This window comes from Saimiri boliviensis, chromosome 1, assembly GCF_048565385.1.
Source record: "Saimiri boliviensis isolate mSaiBol1 chromosome 1, mSaiBol1.pri, whole genome shotgun sequence".
In the NCBI taxonomy this organism is placed as follows: domain Eukaryota; kingdom Metazoa; phylum Chordata; class Mammalia; order Primates; family Cebidae; genus Saimiri; species Saimiri boliviensis.
Window position 1 is genome coordinate 287,799,395 of NC_133449.1, and position 12,925 is coordinate 287,812,319.

At 39.2% G+C, this 12,925-nt stretch overlaps 1 protein-coding gene across 4 annotated transcripts in view; it reads left to right on the top strand.

Moving 5' to 3' along the window:
* Nucleotides 1-12,925, top strand: part of DNAH5 (dynein axonemal heavy chain 5) — a 358,938-nt gene that overhangs the window by 206,219 nt on the left and 139,794 nt on the right. For all 4 annotated transcript variants that reach the window (XM_039471819.2, XM_074387173.1, XM_003932490.4 and 1 more), the window contains 4 exons: nucleotides 3,731-3,865; nucleotides 4,692-4,799; nucleotides 7,543-7,696; nucleotides 12,251-12,397. In XM_039471819.2, coding sequence (XP_039327753.2) covers nucleotides 3,731-3,865; nucleotides 4,692-4,799; nucleotides 7,543-7,696; nucleotides 12,251-12,397 — 544 coding nt within the window. The remainder of the gene's footprint in view (nucleotides 1-3,730; nucleotides 3,866-4,691; nucleotides 4,800-7,542; nucleotides 7,697-12,250; nucleotides 12,398-12,925) is intronic.

Genomic DNA, 12,925 nt, shown 5'->3' on the forward strand with positions numbered 1-12,925 from the left:
ACTGGGTCCCTCCAATGACATGTGGAGATTATGGGAACTGTAATTCAGGATGTCATTTGGGTGTGAACACAAAACAAAGGAGCTGCAGGCCCCACGCAAGTCCAAAAATCCAATGGGGCAATAATTAAACCTTAAATTTCCAAAATGATCTGCTTTGACTCCATGTCTCACATCTAGGTCATGCTGATGCAAGAGATGGGCTCCTAAAGCTTTGGGCAGCTCCACCCCTCTGACTTTGCAGGGTACTTTCATACTGCTTTCATGGCCTGATGTTGAGTGTCTGCAGCTTTCCAGGTGCACAGTACAAGCTGTCAGTGAATCTACCATTCTGGTGTCTGGAGGATGATGTCCCTTTCCTCACAGCTCCACTAGGCAATATCCCAGTGGGGACTCTTTGTGGGGACTCCAATCCCACATTTCCCTTCTGCACTTCTCTAGCAGAGGTACTCCACGAGGGCTTCACCCCTGCAGCAAACTTCTACCTGTACATCTAGGTGTTTCCATACATCCTCTGAAATCTAGGTGGAGGGCCTTCTGTACACCTGCAGGCCCAATACCACGTAGAAGCTGCCAAAGATTGGGGCTTGCACCCTCTGAAGCAATGGCCTGAGCTACATGTTGGCCTCTTTTAGCCACAATTAGAGTGGCTGGGAAGTAGGGCACCAAATCCCATGCCTTCACACAGCAGGGGGACCCTGGACCTGGCCCATGTAACCATTTTTCCTCCTTGGGCTCTGGGCCTGTTATGACAGGGAGATCTCTAACATGCCCTGGAGACATTTTCTCCATTGTCTTGGTGATTAACATTTGAATCGTCATTACTTATACAAATTTCTGCAGCCAGCTTGAATTTCTCCCCAGAAAATGGGATTATCTTTTCCACTGCATCATTAGGCTGCAAATTTTAAACATTTATGCTCTGCTTTCTCTTGAAAGCTTTGCCACTTAGAAATTTCTTCTTGCAGATACCCTAAATCATTTCTCTCAAACTCAAAGTTCCACAGATCTCTGGGGCAGGGGTAAAATGCCTCCAGTCTCTTTGTATAGCAACAATGACCTTTACTCCAGTTTCCAACAAGTTCCTCATCTCCACCTGAGACCACCTCAGCTGGACTTAATTTTCCATATAACTCTGAGTGTTTTGCTCAAAGTCATTCAACAACTCTTTAGGAAGTTGCAGACTTTTTCATATCTTCCTGTCTTCTGAGCCTTTCAAGTCTCTAGGAAGTTCCAAACTTTTCCCCATTTTCCTATCTTCTTCTGAGCCATCCAAACTGTTCCAACCTCTCTGCCTGTTACCCAGTTCCAAAGTTGCTTCCACCTTTTCAGGATCTTTATAGTAGCACCCTGCTCTATGTGGTATCAATTTACTATGTTAATCTGTTCTCATGCTGCTAATAAAGACATACCTGAGACCGGGTAATTTATAAAGGAAAGAGGTTTAATTGAATCACACTTCGGCATAGCTGAGAATGCCTCAGAAAAGTTACAGTCATGGCAAAAGGGGAAGCAAACATGTTCTTCACATGACATCAGGAAAGAGAGATGCTGAGCAAAGGTGGGGAAAAGCCCCTTATGAAACCATCAGATCTTGTGAGAACTCACTATTGCAAGAACAGCATGAGGGTAACTGCCTACATGATTCAGTGACTTCCACCTGGTCCCTCCCACAACACATGGGGATTATGAGAACTACAATTCAGGATGAGATTTGGGTGGGGACACAGCAAACCATATCACTTATCTTTCAAATAAATATTTTTTTTTCCATGCTGTTTCTTGAATGGAAGAAACTTCCCCCATCTCTGGCTCCTGCTCTCATCTTCACTACCACTTCACTACTTCCCTCACTCCTACCACCCATGTTCACAAGGTCATTGTGAAATGTAGTAAGTCAATGTGTGCAAAATAATTGGACCCATACTGATCTCTTGGTGAATATTCTGTGACTCTCCCTTCATACCCACAGATTTAACTGAGTCCAACTCTGATAGGAAGTTCTCCATGATTAATTTTACTCAACAACACTTTTAAGTCATTGTTACTTTTATGCAAGTTTATTCACATTTCTATTTTCTTATCTTTATTAGAATTTAAATTCCCTGAGGGTAGAAACTCAATTTGAATATTTTTATGTGCTCCATCTTCCAATGACTAGTATTAAGTAAGGCATATTGCTCCCAATTACCTTAGCGGATAACTGTGTTTTTTTTCCCCTATACATCTTTTTTTTTAATTGTGGTAAAAGCATATAAAGTTTAATTTACCATCTTAACCATTTGTAAATGTACAGTTCAGTAGTATTAAGTATATTCACAATGTTGTGAAATATATTTCTGTAACTTTTTCTTCTTGAAAAACTGAAACTCTCTGCCCACTAAACAGAAACTTCTCTTTTTCTCCTCCCTTAGCTCCTGGTAAGCGTCGTTCTACTTTCTGTTTTTATGAATTTGACTATTGCCAATACCTCATATAAATGAAATCATATAATATTTGTTTCCTTGTGACTGGCATATTTTACTTAATGTAATGTAAGTTTCATTCATGTTGTCGCATGTGACAGGATATCCTTTATTTTTATGGTGAAATAATATTCTGTTATATGTTTAAACCAATTTTGTTTATCCATTCATCAGATTGTCAATGGATGTTTAGGTTGAATGGTGCTGCTATGAATATGTAGATATCTCTTTGAGACCATGCATTCAGCTTTTTTTGTTGTCTTTTGGTGAGACAGAGTCTTTATTGCCCAGGCTGGAGTGCAGGTCTCATCTCACATCCTGGCTCACTGCAACCTCTTCTTCTTGGATTTAAGCAGTTCTCATGTCTCAGCCTCCTGAGTAGCTAGAATCACAGATTCACAATACCATGCTCAGTCAGTATTTGTAATTTTCTGGTAGAGATGTGGTTTCGTCATGTTGGCCAGGCTGATCTTGAACTCCTGACCTTACATGATCCACCTTGGTCTCCCAAAATACTGGGATTACAGGTGTGAGCCACTGTGCCTGGCCCATTTTTTCATTTTTTTGGCTATATACCCAGAAGTGGGAATGCTGGATTATATTGTTCCATTTTTAATTTTTTGAGGAACCACCTTTTCCACTGTGATTGGGTAATTAAATTTTGATTATTCACTTTATATACACTGAAATTTGACATGATTGAGCTTTTATAAATATATAGTAATTGTATGGTAAAGCTGGGGGGTTGGCTTTTTAATTTGTCCTTATCCTTCCTCCTCCAGGTAATCCTGCAGTGCAGCTGCTTTTCTTCTCCCTGATTCTCCTGTCTTCCTACTTATCATGAAAAGGGCACATATTTCTCTATGTATATGACAGTCAGGAGTGCAGTCCCAGTTTAATTCTGGTTCTGAATTTTAACTTTAGAGATATGAGCTAATTTCCCTATGGATGATTGATTAAGAATAAGCTCAAAGGGATGTCTGTACTCCAAGAAGAAATTTGTTCCTTTTTCCCTGTCAAGCTATAGCAGCTAGTTCTGATCTAAGGGCTTAAGCTAATGATGGCACATGGGAGGACTCTTTGGGATATTCGCTATTTGCTCAAAACGTCTATCTATATAGAAATTTTTTACTCCACTGTGTGTATGCATTTTCTGAAGGAAAACCAGTATTTACCTATTATTGTGAATAGAATTTCTGTGAGATTCACATGGCTGCTGCAGGTGTATGAATGTTGAAAATAAGCCCAATGTATCTCACATTCTCTAGGTTCATTATGACTTTGGCCTGCGTAACATTCTGTCAGTTCTTCGGACCTTGGGAGCAGCAAAACGAGCCAATCCAATGGATACAGAGTCCACAATTGTCATGCGTGTGCTACGGGACATGAATCTTTCTAAACTGGTAAGACTTACAGATGGAAATGTTCCACCTACTTAAATATCAGTTCAACTAACTAACCATACATGAGACTTCAAAATATTTATTTAAAACGCTCATTTAAAATGCCTAATTGTCAGGTAAAGTGCTGGAGAGCATCACTTTAATTAGACTTTTTTTTAAGAGTAGTAATGACTCCTATCTACTCTAAAGTGTGCCTATTCCAGTAGAATTGAAATTGATTTAAAATATACATATGTTAAGATGCTGAAAACCTTAAATCGTTCTTGTGTTTTAGAACTAAAATCTCACCTTTAAAGTCTGGTAGAGCCTGGTAGGAAATGGTATGTAAATTCTACAAGTGTGTGATACTTTCACACCATTATTTCACAATAAAGACTGATAATCATTGCCCAGTATCTGTGGATCTATGTAAAGGGTGACAAAGTGAAGTTTTTCATTTTAAAATAAAAATATAAACCAAATTGCAATTCACTAACCTGCTACTAATTTCTAATTTAGAAATTCTTTTAAGTTTAAATTAGAAATTGTAGACTATATGGTATCCCCTAGACTGACTATTTTGTGGAAAGATTGTCACATAGACAGTGTTGTCTTTCCTTTCATATCCTTCCTTTCTTTTCTTTCTCCCTTTTCTCTTCCTCTTTAATTTTTTCTTTTATTTATAGGAAAGATGAGAAAAATATGAGTTAACTTTAATAAATGTGTTATTTGGGTTAGTGGTTACATTGCAATAACCATGACTGTGTCGGGCATTTCCAGCTTATCTGCATATTGCTATGTTTGTGCCAGAATAATTGGTCTGATTTCCCATTCTTTTCTTTTTTAGATTGATGAGGATGAACCCTTGTTTTTGAGTTTGATCGAAGATCTCTTTCCAAATATTCTTCTGGACAAGGAAGGTTACCCTGAACTGGAATCAGCAATTAGTAGACAGGTAATATGCTTCACAGGGCATTGAGCGTTGGTGTCTGTTTTGTCTAAATTTAGTGGGAATAAAGTGCTGTGGCTGCAACCTGTGCACTCTGAGCAGCAAAAATAACAACAGTGAGGCTAACACTGCTGTCTTAAGTGAGGCCAATGCACACTATGGGTTGAACTCCCCCTGCCCTGGGTCTCCTACCATTGCACAGCCACATGTCCAGCTAGTCATGTGCAGGTAGCCCTGTTATTGGTGGAAACCATTCCACACCAGATTCGGAAATGAAATGTGATTGGTCAGCAGGGGGTGGATGGGGCTCAGCTGGCCACCTCTCCAGAGCATGGCTTAGCTTGGCTCTGCCCTAGTATTTGCCGTGTTGCTGATTGTTGGATTCCTGCCTCTGCATGTTATTTGCAGTGATCTCATGTGGCTTCTACACTGTCCTGTTTCCCCCTCAGTACTTGTGGCTTCTTACTCAGGCTCTGGGGGTGGGATAGGGTAGGCGAGGTGGAGGAACCCATCACACTATGTGGATGGTGATGTATCTGGATTTCCCCTCGTACTTGGTGCAGCTTTAACTTTTTATAGTCTTCCTATGAATGGAAATTAATTATGTAAACCATATGCCTCAATTTCCTTTTCTATGAAGAAGAGTCTGGAAAAAAATGTTTTATAAAAGTGGTGATTAGCTCCTATTTATAAATTGCACTTCAATTCCTTGAAAATATTTGTAATAAAAATCAAATGTGGACAGGTGCAGTGGCTCATGCCTGTAATTCCTGAACTCTGGGAGGCCAAGGTGGGCAGATTTCTTGAGTCCAGGAGTTTGAGACTAGCCTGGGCAACATGGTGAAACCCTGTCTCTACCAAAAATCCAAAAAATTAGCTGGGCATGGTGGCATGTGCCTATAGTCCCATCTCTTCTGGAGGCTGAGGTGAGAGGATCACTTGAGCCTGGGAGGTTGAGGCTGCAGTGAGCAGTGATTGTACCACTGCACTCCAGCCTGAGTTACAGAGGGAGACTATCTCAAAAAAAAAAGGGGGGGGGGGAATAAAATGTGGCAGTCTTTAATGTATATTTTGCTTTAAAAATTAGTATATAAATGTCTGAATTTCCTGATCAGGTAAGAGTGATAATTTGTCTGCAATTGTTTTCTTCATCTTTTGGCTAAACTAGTTGTAATCCTACTAAAAGCTAAGTATTGGGCTGGGTGTGGTGGCTCACCCTAATAGTCCCAGTGTTTTGAGAGGCCAAGGTGGGAGGATTACTTGAAGCCAGCCTGAGCAACATAGCAAGACCTCGTCTCTACAAATAAATTAAAAAATTAGGCTGGCACAGTGGTGCATGCCTGTAGTCCCAGCTACTCATGCAGCTGAGGCAAGAGGATCACCTGAGCCTGGGACTTTGAGGCTGCAATGAGCTGTGATCACGCCACTGCACTCCAACATGGGGTGACAGAGTGAGACTTGTCTCTAAAAATATATGTATAAAAATATAAAAAAGCTAAGCATTAGGAATTAATAAGATGACTTAAACATTAGTAATTTGTAGCATATAAAAATCTGAAGAGCAAATCATAGCATAAAGTGATACATGATTATTGTAAAAAATTATTTAAGTAAAATTGAAATCATGTACTATGTGTTCAAGCATAGCTTGGCAGTTAAGTGCATGAACTGTAGATTTGAACTTCTTGGGCTTAAATCCACATTCCATAGTTTCCCAAGCTGATCATCTTGGGCAAATTGCTTAGTCACTCTGCTTCAATTTCCTTATCTGTAAAATGAATATGTTAATAGTATCACTTCTATCATATTATTATAAAGATTTCCATCATGTTTTATAAAGTTTGATCTTAGAATAATATTTGGCACAGAGTAACTTCCATACATGCATTGATAGAAACTCTGCAGTGGACATATAAAGACAGCTTGAAATTTATATGGAATTTCAATCAACGTAGTATGCTATCCATTTTTCTAGTCATAAGTATCATCTTTTAAATTAAACATTTAAGATACATTTTGTGGCTGGGCACGGTGGCTCACACCTGTAATCCCAGCACTTTGGGAGGCTGAGGCGGGTGGATCATGAGGTCAGGTGATCAAGACCATTCTGGCCAACATGGTGAAACCCCGTCTCTACTAAAATATGAAAAACTAGCTGGGTGTGGTGGTGCACGCCTGTAGTCCCAGCTACTCAGGAGGCCGAGGCAGAGGAATTGCTTGAACCTAGGAGGCGGAGGTTGCAGTGAGCTGAGATCACACCACTGCACTCTAACCAGTGTGACAGAGCAAGGCTCCATTTCAATAAAAAGAAAGAAAGAAAAAAATACATTTTGCCATTTGAGTCTTTATTTTTAAGTTGCTCCTCAGATGTTCATTCAATAGAATGTTTATGTAAGTGTTTTCAATTCCCAAAGACAAATGCGGATATATTTTATTAGCTTGGGATTACATCTTCATTATGTTCAGCCAGATTTTTGTCTATGTAAATGTGTATTTTTCATGCAATTTTTAAATTACAGTAAGAATTTACATTTTAATCATTTTTAAGAAGAATTAAGTGCATTTACATTGTTGAGCAACTATTATTGTCACCACCACCCATCTTCAGGACCTTTTTTATCATCCCAAATTGTACTTGTTAAACAGAAAATCTTCCTTCTTGCGTGTCTGTGTATTTTTCTTGTAGCACAATGGTAAATTGAGATTGTCATTGATGTGTTTCAATGTGGGGATTCTCTTATGTTTTCAGGTTGAAGCAGCTGGTTTAATCAACCATCCTCCTTGGAAACTGAAGGTCATCCAGCTATTCGAAACACAGAGGGTGAGGCATGGAATGATGACCCTGGGGCCCAGTGGGGCTGGGAAGACCACCTGCATCCACACCTTGATGAGAGCCATGACAGGTACGGGGCAGCTAAGGCCAATGCCTGGGCAGCCCATTTAAATAGTTGTGACACCTTTGAATGTCCAAGAGGGACACAAAGGCAGACACATTAATTATTTTTATAGGAGGAAATAACTGCTTTGTTAATTATTGGGAATATTTTGGAGATAACATATTACATTAATGGACCAGATGGAAAAAAACATTTTTAGGTGACTTTATGCACTGCACTGTGTGTTTTACATATGTTATATAATTTAATTTTTATCATGATCTTGAGAGGTTATTATTATCCCCATTTTGTATAAAAATCAAGACTCAAATTAAAAAACACCGAAGGTCATAAAGCTGGTAAGTGATGGTAAGTGAAGAGTTAAGGTCAGTGCACTAAAAAATACCCCAGTTTTCCCAACATACCATACCAATTCCCAGTAAATGCAAAATAAAACACACTGTCTCCCAGTAAACAGAAAATACTTCCAAACCCAATTCTTATGTTCTTATGTTCTATGTGCTGAAGTTGTCCTAATCCCAATCCCATTTGGAATCAGATTTTTTTTTAGAAGTTAAATAAATGCATTTCATTTCCAGATGTCCCTAAGCCTTACATCTAAAGTGATCTGACACTAGTGGACATTATGATGTTCATGATTGTTCTTGTGTTCTTTTGTTCCAATCAGACATTGATGACTCTCTTTCTAAAAATATTGGCATCCCTTAGACATGACAGAGTTGAATTCCAAAATGTCACAGAACCTTGGCTGTTGGAATGCAAAACATATAGCAGTGCATTGAGGCTTTAGGAGCTGACTGAAAGCCCACCCAACAAAATGGTACCTGGGTAGGCTTTCAGTCAGCTCATGGAATCTCAGTGCACTGCTACTGGTGCAAACTGGTACATTGGTGGTGGTGACTGGGGATTGTCAGTGTTTGCTGTGGGACCCTGCATGTATTGGATTTGGTTTTTGTTTCCTGAGATATTGGAGGAAGTGAATTCTGCCTATCCGGACTCTACCAGGATAGTCTCAGACTGAGACACAGTGTGTGCTCAGCTAACACCTACCTCTACCAAAACCGAGCACTCCAACCTGCAGGACTTATCACGTGGTTTTTCATATATGCTATTAAGATTCTGTTTTGGGATTTTTATATTTTTAAATGATTGTGTTCTTCCTCAAATTTATCTTAATATTTTTGTTGCAGTTATGAAGCTGCCTTCTGTTAACAATAAACTATGAATGCACAGGGTACAATGACATGAAAATGAGCACTAAATATTAAACAACGTAGATACATTATGTATGATATGTCTAAATTATGTAATCTGTATGGCATCACTGATTTTGGAGAAGTTCCTTGCAAAGATGAATTAATCATTAGACTATTTGCTGTTTATGAACTTGGTTTTGGTTTTAGTAGTAGAGGAAACATTCATCTTACTTAAGTAACACATTTTTTTCTCACTGAAAACGTTAATAATCCAAAAGATTCAGAAGATAATTGAACTTCTACTGAGGAAGTACAAGACCCATGCATATTTTTTGTTCCCTGGTTTAGCGTATATCTCATCATCAAGTGTCTTTAATATTCTACACTTTGAAGATCTGTCGGGTTCTGTATTAGAAGCAGGACGTAGACAAAGACAGAGATAATTATAATTCAACAGGGAATCGCTATAAGGAAGGTTTGGACAAGTATCCTGTGAGTAGAGGCCAAGGAGATCAGAAAATCCTCTGAGGAATTATAGAAAGGTACACAGAGCAGGTGCTACTTCATCCGAGGCTTGAGGGTAGAGTATCAGATTGATAGAAAATATTTTTGGCAGAAAAAAGAGCCTTTGTCAGTAGGAGGAATTGGAGAGAACATGATATACCCAAGGAAGTGCTTTGGCATGGGTGAAATGCAATTGGTCCATGGGGGTGGAAGTGGGAGTGTGGGGGATGAGATTGGATATGATGATATAGCAGATGCCATTGGCAGCCAGGGCCACACCCCTTTCATCCTCCCCTGCTGTAGATGTGGCTGTGTCTCTCTTGAGCTCCGGTAGTGTCTCCCAGCTTTTCAGCCTTAGGACTTTGCCTGAAGCCAGGGACCTGGCTCAGCCTGGAAGTAGGAGTCAGGTGGGAATTAATGTCCCCAAGGCAGTCATGACTTCGACCAATGGGGAAGAAGAGTTGATGGCAGGAGACCTGCCTCCTGTCTTTCAGAAAGACACTCCATCTGTCATATGCTTAGCAGTGCACCCTTCATCGGCTTTCCCTTCTTTCCTGTCTCCTTTTCATTGTTCCTCACTTCATACTCGCAGCACGCAAGTTCTTGTCTCAGCTTCTGCTTTCAGGAGAATCCAAATTAGAGCAGGTGTGGCATGAAGAGCTTTGTAAGTCACGCTAAATACCTAAGCCTCATTCTGGAGGTGATGGGAAACCTCTGAGCTGGGGAATGGCACCGTCATTCCTTTGTGTAGAAAACTATCTGGTGGCCACAGAGAGAACAAACTGGGGGACAGGAAGGCTGGTCTCGAGATCCAGAAGGAGGTGACAGCAAGAAAAGGGTGCCCATTCTAGGGCACAGTCCAGAAGGTGGAGTGATCAGGATGGAGTCCAGAAATGCCTAGGAGAAGAACAAGAGGAATTAGTTTAACCAACATTGTGAAAGTCAAGCGTTTTATTTTTCTTGGCTTATGCTTATAAAAATGTTACGATATTTTAAATGAAAACAATAGAATTCTATATATTACCATATTGAAATCATTTTTGGTAATTTCTCTTGTATGGGCAACAGATGACCCCACTTTTCACCTACGCTATCATACACTTTAAAGATTTTGCTGGCCTCTTATAATGTGTGATTAGATGAAAGATTGTGTTGCCAGAGGCTTATGGATATCAACTTTGCAAAAGCTAAATCGTGGCTAAGTTTAGCTTTGTTATTGTAAATAATTAGCCTGATTGTTTTTGTGATTTCTAAAAAGGAGAACTATTGTCTAGTTTTCTAAATGGGCATATTAGGGTTCTTCAGAAAAACAACTAGTTGACACACACACACACGTGCACGCACACACACACACACACACACAGAGTACAATAAGTAAATTGTATTTATTTATGACTAATTGGCTCAAGTGATTATGGAGGACAAGAAGTCCTATCATCTGCTATCTTCAAGCTGGAGACCCAGGAAAGCAGGTGGTATAATCTGGTTTGAGTCCCAGGGCCTGAGAACCAGGAGAGCCAAGGTTGTAAATCCTAATTTGAGAGCAGAGAAGATGCAATGAAATGTCTCAGCTGAAAGGTAGGCAGGAAAAAAGGGGCAAATTCTTCCTTCCTTGGCCTTTTTTTCTGTTGGGGCCTCAACAGATTAAGTGATACCTGCTTACGCTGGGGAGGACCATCTACGTTACTGAGTCCACTGATTCAAATACTGATCTCATCTGGAAACACTATTATGCACACATTGAGACATGGTGTTTAATATGGATACCTTGTGGCCAGTCAAGTTGACACGTAAAGTTAATCATGGCAATGCGTTTTACTGGAACATTTTCTCTAATGTGCGTCTATATGTATATATGCTTGTATTTGTTGATCTACCACATACAGTGAGTAATGTTTCAGTGTATGTAGCTTGTATTTGTTGATCTACCAAACACAGAAATAATATTTCAACATTTCTTTTTGAAATGGAGTTTCACTGTTTCACCTAGGCTGCGGTGCAGTGGCACAGTCTCGGCTCACTGCAACCTCTGCCTTCTATGGTTTCAAGCGATTCTCCTGCCTTAGCCTCCCAAGCAGCTGGGATTACAGGTGCCTACCACCAAGCCCAGCTAATTTTTGTTTAATAGAGATGGGATTTCACCATGTTGGCCAGGCTAGTCTTGAACTCCTAATCCCATGATCTGCCCGGCTCAGCCTCCCAAAGTGCTGAGATTATAGGCATGAGCCACCACACCTTCCCCATTTTTATAATTTTATATTTTAAATCTTATTATTCACTGTTCTGTTCATTAACCAGAGTCCCTTATGCACAGAATTCCAGCCCATTGAAGAGTAGGCTTAGGGTTTGAAAGATGTGAATACATTTCTTGGCCACAAAATAAAGTCCTTGATTCATGCAAAATTCATTTAGCTTATCTTTTTCAAGGTGAGCAAGAAAACATATCACAGATCACAGCTGATAATGGAGAGAATGAGGCATCTTCTAGGTGATATTCAGGCACGAAATTTAATCTAGTATAGCTTAAACCAAAGATTTTTTTTTTTTTTTGAAAAAGCCATGAAATTTAGAGAGCATCCAGATTATATTAGTACCTCTATACATTCCAGCATGGTATCTTTTTTCACCCCTAAGCAATATGCAATTTTTTCTAAAGAAGATAAAAAAGTGCTTTAGTCAATAAAGTATAATGAAGCTAATTTTGGTAACTTAGAATGCAGTAAGACATATTTTCAGTGTAGTTCTGCAGTTTTCATATTTTGAGCACCTGCTGACAGTATAGCACAAATTAGTGCAGTATTGCTTAATGATGGTTCAGTTCCCATCTGAGATGTCTACAATTTGGATTTACTTGGTTTAGATTGTGGAAAACCACACCGGGAAATGAGGATGAATCCCAAAGCGATTACTGCCCCACAGATGTTTGGTCGGCTGGATGTTGCAACAAATGACTGGACTGATGGGATATTTTCTACCCTATGGAGGAAAACATTAAGAGCAAAGAAAGGTAGAAGATAAATTACAAGTATTATTTTTGATCTATATTTCTAGATAAAATCCTTGGAGGTTATACAGAATTAGTAGAACAACTGTATTCTCCATATAGTATCTTAGCCAAGACTAACCAGTCATAAATCAGCATGATATTTGTGAATGTTGAAATAATGAAATTATTGATTACAGTAGTTACAATGCTCCCTTTTTTGAAATAATATTTTCTGAAAATATATGTCAGTATCCTGAGATACCTTAGAATAAAATAGATGGAAAAAGCTGTTAAGGAAAATTGACAGTATTGAATAAAGTTATTTTACCATAACTATTTTCACTGAATATTTTACCAATGTTACTCTCATTAAAGTAGTGCCTATTTTTAAAGAATTGATTTCTGTATAAAATCACAGGGAAAATGGGTTATTTGGGGGAGAAAATTGTGTATAGCAAAAGTGAAGTCTACATTGAACTAATAAATTATTCTGTGTAGATGGACATTAGTGTTCAGTTGTTTAAACAAACTCATCAAGGGCTAGCAGTT